Genomic DNA, 6,739 nt, shown 5'->3' on the forward strand with positions numbered 1-6,739 from the left:
GCCTAAAAAGTACTTTTAAAATTTTGGCCAAGAATTCAACTATTGTAATGAGGAAATATGCAAATCATTGTAAAAAATGGAGAGAAAATAAACTTAATTTTCAAAAATAAAAAAAAGAAATGATTGCCAAATGAGACTTAAATAATCTAATAGAATCACTTTTTAAATTCTTACTGATGTGTGAAAACTATAGTATCTAAAAGTTTGTTAATTTCTTAACTATTTAAATAAATATTTATAATAATATTCTTCGATATTAATATATTTTTTAAATTTTAATTGATTGTGTTTTTATAACGATTATTTTAAACTTTTACCAAATAATCTAAAGGAAACAAAATTGGATGAAATTCAAATCATATAAAAATTTTAAAAACATATGTTATAATAAATGATAAATTAATAATGAATGTGGGAATAATTAAAATAATGAGTTAAATTTGGTTTATATAACTAAATTACAATAATTTAGTATTAATTTATCTAATAAACACTATTTTACTTCTACCACAACTAATTTTTCAAAAAGCAAACTTGACAAATTATTTTAAAAACTATAATAAACCTAAACGAAGTAAGTCCAGTAATAAATACTTTTATGTTAGTTTAACTTGACATTAATTTTATGCTCTCATGTCAAATACACCTTTTACCTCTAGAATTTATCTTATTTTTGCTTAATTTCTAGAAACGTTCAATTTCATTCTGTAATTTTGTTTTCTTAGTATATAGATATTATAAGTTTTGATTAAGCAAGCATAGTGTAAACCAGAGTAAAAAACAGAAGTAGAATGCAAATGACAACTAGACATACTTACAAACATTCAATCAATCTAAACATTTAGAAAAAGACTATGAATCTAAAAATAAATTTTATCCTATCAAAATAACCTTAATTCAATTAACATATAATATTGTGTTAACAATCAAAAACTTTGTGATTCAAATTCTTAAAAAGAAAAAAAAATATATAAATATCAATAAAAGGTTTTTGATAATAAGAGTTTACTAGTAATATGATTTATTATAAATAGATTTTGCTATATTTACAATTATATTAAAATATGTATTGTTTGCAAATATAAAACATGAGTCAATTTATTATAATAAAATATTATAGTAAAATATCATTGTCTGATATTTGATAGATGTCTAGATAGAAGATGTTATATTAGATTTATAAGTGTTTAGATGTTTACGAATGTGTATAAGAATTAAAATTTGCTTAAAAAAATAAAAGAAAATGCTGATTAGGAAAAAACAAAATATATAAATAGGGTATATTCAGTAAAAAGAGTCCAAGGTTTCAGAATATAAATTATAAAAAGAAATTGTCTGGTGAGGTGGAAATGACAAAATAGATAAGGAATTAAAAAAAAGAAAAAAGAAAAAGAAAAGAAACCGGTTGAGACAGTGAGTGGTCAGTTTGCTTGAAAAAAGAAGGTGGATTTTAGGGCATGGGCAAGGGTTCCGGTCAGTGTGATTGACCGTATAACCGTTACAGCAATTTTAATTCCTTCCTTAATTTTTCTGCACAAAGAAAAGCCAAAACCCGAAGCCCAAAGAAGAAGAAGAACGAAGAACGAAGAACGAAGAACGAAGATCGAAGGAAGAACAAACTCTCTCTCTCTCTTTCTTCTTTCTCTCTTTTGATTATGTAAATCATTCTCTGTAAACGTAAACTCTTCCATTACTATTCTAATCCCAACAGAACAATGCCTCTGTTTTCACTCTTCTATCTCTTTCCCATCATTTTTCTTCCCTCCCTCTCCTCCGCCGCTGATCCTTACGTCTTCTACGACTTTCGTGTCTCTTACATCACTGCCTCTCCCTTAGGCGTTCCTCAGCAGGTTCTCTTTCTCCCTCAATCCTCTCTCGCTTATCTTCTCTGTTTTCCATTTCTGCTTATTTTTATTTTCAATTACCTCTCTCCCTTGTTTCTTCTCCTGTTTGAAGTTGAGGAGTTGTGTACTAATAATTTTTTCGAGTTTATGTTCTTCTCATTGATTTTCTAATTTCTTCTTCGTTTTTGTATTCGAGTATTTGTTGGTGGTTCATTGTTTTGCTCTCTATGACTTTATCTCACCCAAACAGAAAATGAATCTCACTGAAAAAAAAACAAACTGTTTCCCGGATATTCATGGACTGAAGGGATATAAAATATTTAATTTATTTTTTTTAGAATTATGTTCCATTTTTTGTGTATGTATATTATTTAATTTTTATTATTGCCGGGTCGCGGGGGTTTGACACATTGAATAATTTAGGGCTTTTTTTCTTTTTAATATTCATTATGCCTGCTTTCAGCCATTCACGATGATACAATACAACTTTAACTCACTCATTTTGATTATCGAGAAAGTTTTATTGATACGAAAATCTTTTTTTTTTTTAATGACCCGTGTGTAATCCTTTGGTTTTTTGATTTCGGTTTTGAAAATTTGATCTATTTGAAAAATTAAAAAGTAGTTTTTTTAGAACTTGTTTTGTTTTTTATATTTGGCTATGAATTCAACTTGATGCAAATGATTGTAAAAAATTGTAAGAAAATAGATTTAATTTTCAAAAATTTAAAACAAAATACTGAAATAGTTACTCAATGGAAATTTAATTTTGTTTCTTAAATTTAATAAACAACAGGAAGCGTTTTTAAATGATGAAAAATGAAAAATAAAATCATGATTTTTTTTTTGGGTAAATGATTAATTTTTAAAAGAACATAAACTGAAATCGAGATTGGTATCAAGACCTTAATTACTATGAATTGAAACAAAAATCAGTTTAAGTTGGTTGAAGTTTTTAAGGCATGGTTTGTTGTTGCAGGTTATAGCTGTGAATGAACAGTTTCCTGGTCCTCCAATTAATGCCACCACAAATTACAATGTTGCTGTTAATGTATGGAATGATTTGGATGAAAATCTTCTAATAACTTGGTATGTCTACATGTGAAACTGGCTCCTGTATGTAGAGAGTGGCTTCTGTATGAACATAAAGAGCTGTGTATTATGGCAGGTCCGGGATTCAAATGCGTAGAAATTCATGGCAAGATGGTGTTCTTGGAACCAATTGTCCAATTCCTCCAAAGTGGAACTGGACCTACCAGTTTCAAGTGAAGGATCAGATTGGAAGTTTCTATTACTTTCCATCACTCAATTTTCAAAAAGCTTCTGGTGGGTTTGGTCCAATTGTTATTAATAATCGGGAGATTATCCCAATTCCTTTTCCACAACCCGATGGAGATATTTCTATTATGATTGGTGATTGGTATATACGAAACCACACGGTTAGTTTCTGCTTTGTGGTGTCATTCAACTTTTGTAACTTTAAACCAGTCAACTCATATTGAATTTTTTGAATTCAGGCACTCAGGATAGATCTTGATGCTGGAAAGGAACTTGGAATTCCAGATGGGGTTCTTATCAATGGCAAGGGGCCATACCAGTACAACACAACTCTCGTACCCGCCGGCATCCAATACGAAACTATTCAAGTTCATCCTGGTAATGTTCTTATTTTATAAGTGCCTATGTATAAGTTGTTACATTCCAGTTTGAATGTCTAGTTTGTACTCTCTGAGATCTTTCTTCCATGAATGTGCTATTCCTTATTATACATTCCTTTCATTCGTTTATAAAATGGAATATTTCCAAGAAGTATTGTGTTTATTCATGCAACTTCTGATTGTTCTGAACAAGACTATAATCCATCATGGTGGTAAATGATGAGATGGAAAAGATTGTTACACCTGTAAGTGAAATTGGTTCATTGACAAATGTTATACTACACTCACATGCAACCAATACTGAGTTAAAATCCCAGGATAGATGATGCTAAAGAACATTCTTTGCGGCAAATTCCCATTTTCAGAATTTATCTTGAATTGTTTGGATTCTTTTACTGAAGTTTATCGTATTCGTTCAGGAAAAACCTATCGACTTCGTGTGCACAATGTTGGGATTTCTACCAGTTTGAACTTTAGAATCCAAAGTCATAATATGCTTCTGGCAGAAACAGAGGGACATTATACGGTTATGCAGAATTACTCAGACTTTGATATTCATGTTGGGCAGTCTTACTCTTTTCTGGTTACCATGGACCAAAATGCCAGTACAGATTACTACATTGTCGCAAGTGCTAGATTTGTGAACCAATCACTTTGGGAAAAAGTAACAGGTGTTGCCATCTTGCACTATTCCAATTCCAAAGGACCAGCAACTGGTCCACTCCCAGATCCGCCCAATGATTTTTACGACAAGGAGAGATCAATGAACCAGGCCAGGAGTGTAAGGTTCGTTTCTAAAGCATTATCTTTCTTCATATTCTTGATATCCAATGATATGAAGTTGTTGCTATGCCACAATCTTTTCTACCATAATGAAGTTGTTGGCAGTTGAATTATTCTATTCCTGGATCATGTTTGGAACTGGTGATTTCTTATGATTAATGTCTATTTAATGAATCAGGCAAAATGTGTCTGCTAGTGGCGCCCGTCCTAATCCACAGGGATCTTTTCACTATGGTCAAATAAATGTCACTCAGACATATTTGTTGAAGGGTGAACCATTGGTGACGATCAACAAAACCACTCGTGCAACCTTCAACGGTATCTCGTTTATTCCTCCTCAAACACCAATCAGGCTTGCTGACCAACACAAAGTTAAGGGAGCATACAAGCTTGATTTTCCTGATAGGCCATTGAACAGAACACCACGAGCAGATATATCTATTATAAATGCAACATATAAAGGATTTATTGAAGTGATATTCCAGAACAATGATTCTATCATCCACAGTATTCATATGGATGGCTATTCATTTTTTGTGGTTGGGTGAGGTTTTCCCTTTCTTTTCCGATTTCTATATTTCAGTCAAGAAGCTTGCCTTCTACTCTATGCATCACTTGCTTTGAAATGTTGATTAATTGCATGTGTATTATTCTTGCAGTATGGGTTATGGTGATTGGTCAGAAGACAAAAGAGGTAGCTACAATAAATGGGATGCCATCACCCGATGCACGACTCAGGTTTGTGTTTTTTTTTTTCCAAGTTGTCATGTGAAGATTGATATGAAACACACGTGTAATGATGCTTGTTATTAAAGCAAAGCAAAGTAAACTGGGTTCCTTATTCTTTACCTCATTTGATTAAATTTTTTTTAGTGGGGATTAAAAATACTAGTTTAAAATATAATACAACGCTGCAACAATCTAGACCTGACTGACTAAGAAGTTCTTTACTTTCTTATGTTTTCTGTGATGAAATTTGTGAATAACTTTACTTGAGGATTTCATTGTAAAAATCCTCAACGCTACAGAATTGTATTCGGACCACTGGTATGCATTGACATCATTGTTAGCTCTCAGATTCTGATTTATTGGTAAAATATGTGTCGGTTTTCAGGTTTATCCTGGGGCTTGGACTGCTGTTCTTATTTCTCTAGACAATGTTGGATCATGGAATCTTAGAGCAGAAAATTTGGATAGATGGTATTTAGGTCAAGAAACATACTTGAGAATTATCAATCCGGAGGAGAATGGAAAAACCGAGATGGCAGCTCCTTCAAACGTTCTATACTGCGGTGCATTGCGGAGTTTGCAGAAGTATGTGACTGAACATAGGCCTCTCGTTTAGTAATGTTTTAGTTTCTAAAAATTAAGCCTATAAACAACCGATTTCCACCCTAAATTTATACTTTTTATCAATGTTTTCAAAAACACAGCTAAGTTTTGAAAATTAATTTTTTTTTAAAACCTTGTTTTTATTTTTTAGAATTTGACTAAGAATCCAACTCTTTTACTTCATAAAGATGAAAACCATGGGAAGAAATTGAAACAAAAATAAAGTTAATTTAAAAAACCACAAATGGTTACCAAACGGAACATAGCAATTTCTGTTCTTGTTCCCTTGCCCTGCCTTCAGAAAAACATCATCTAATCATATTGCTTCTGTTTTGGTTTTCAGAGAACAGCACCACCACAGCAATGCCAAATCTATCTTGAAGGGACACTCAAAACTCTTCATCACTCTTCTGATGGCACTCCTAAATCTGGTTTTCATTTTCAGCTAAAATAACTTTTGTGATTGATGAGCATTGTTTTCATTACTTCTCATTAGAGTAATCGTTGTTGGGGATCGGTTGCTGGTGAGATGGCATTGGTTTCGTTTCGGAATTGTCCATTTGATCATATTTGTATGTAGGCGCATATATACAGTTCAGTTAGGTGTGGATGAGCCCCATTTTCTTCGAGAGACTGGTCTAAATGACGTTCTTTTCTTTGCCCTTTCCCCAACTTAGTAAAATTGTAATTTGAATAGTGTTTCCAGCAAAAATTTGCAGTCAATCATATCCTTGAGAAGAATTCCTTCTTGCCATATCTTAGACATAACAGATGTGTTGATAAAAATTCTTCCTCTTGTGGTCAAATGATTTCAGGGTTAAAAACTTGTTTTGGTTGTTGTTTTTGTTTTTGTTCTTTTCATTTTTCATTTTTGGTTTGTTTTCAACTTTATATCCAAGTTGTTGTGAAGGTGAAGGTTTGATTTTATCCACCGAGAGTGGAATGTCTATATAGATATCAGAGTTATTGATCATTATCCACTCACTTCAGTGTAATAATTCACTTTTGATCAAAACCGTCACAATTAAATATTCAAATATTTTTATTTTATTGTTTTACTTCTAAAATAGTCCTCAACATTTTTTAAAACTAAAGTTGCAATATCCGTGAAATTTTCACGGA

At 31.8% G+C, this 6,739-nt stretch overlaps 1 protein-coding gene across 1 annotated transcript; it reads left to right on the top strand.

Annotated features, from left to right (window-relative positions):
- Nucleotides 1-1,403: 1,403 nt before the first annotated feature.
- Nucleotides 1,404-6,358, top strand: SKS2 (SKU5 similar 2). Its single transcript, XM_039024849.2, has 9 exons — nt 1,404-1,850; nt 2,824-2,933; nt 3,013-3,283; nt 3,362-3,500; nt 3,922-4,288; nt 4,464-4,829; nt 4,945-5,023; nt 5,400-5,599; nt 5,961-6,358. The coding sequence occupies exons 1-9, from the start codon at nt 1,716-1,718 to the stop codon at nt 6,064-6,066; spliced, it is 1,773 nt and encodes a 590-aa protein (XP_038880777.1). The 5' UTR covers nt 1,404-1,715; the 3' UTR covers nt 6,067-6,358.
- Nucleotides 6,359-6,739: the final 381 nt, after the last annotated feature.

This window comes from Benincasa hispida, chromosome 1 (assembly GCF_027475165.1).
Source record: "Benincasa hispida cultivar pf3 chromosome 1, pf3_genome.v1.1, whole genome shotgun sequence".
NCBI lineage: Eukaryota > Viridiplantae > Streptophyta > Magnoliopsida > Cucurbitales > Cucurbitaceae > Benincasa > Benincasa hispida.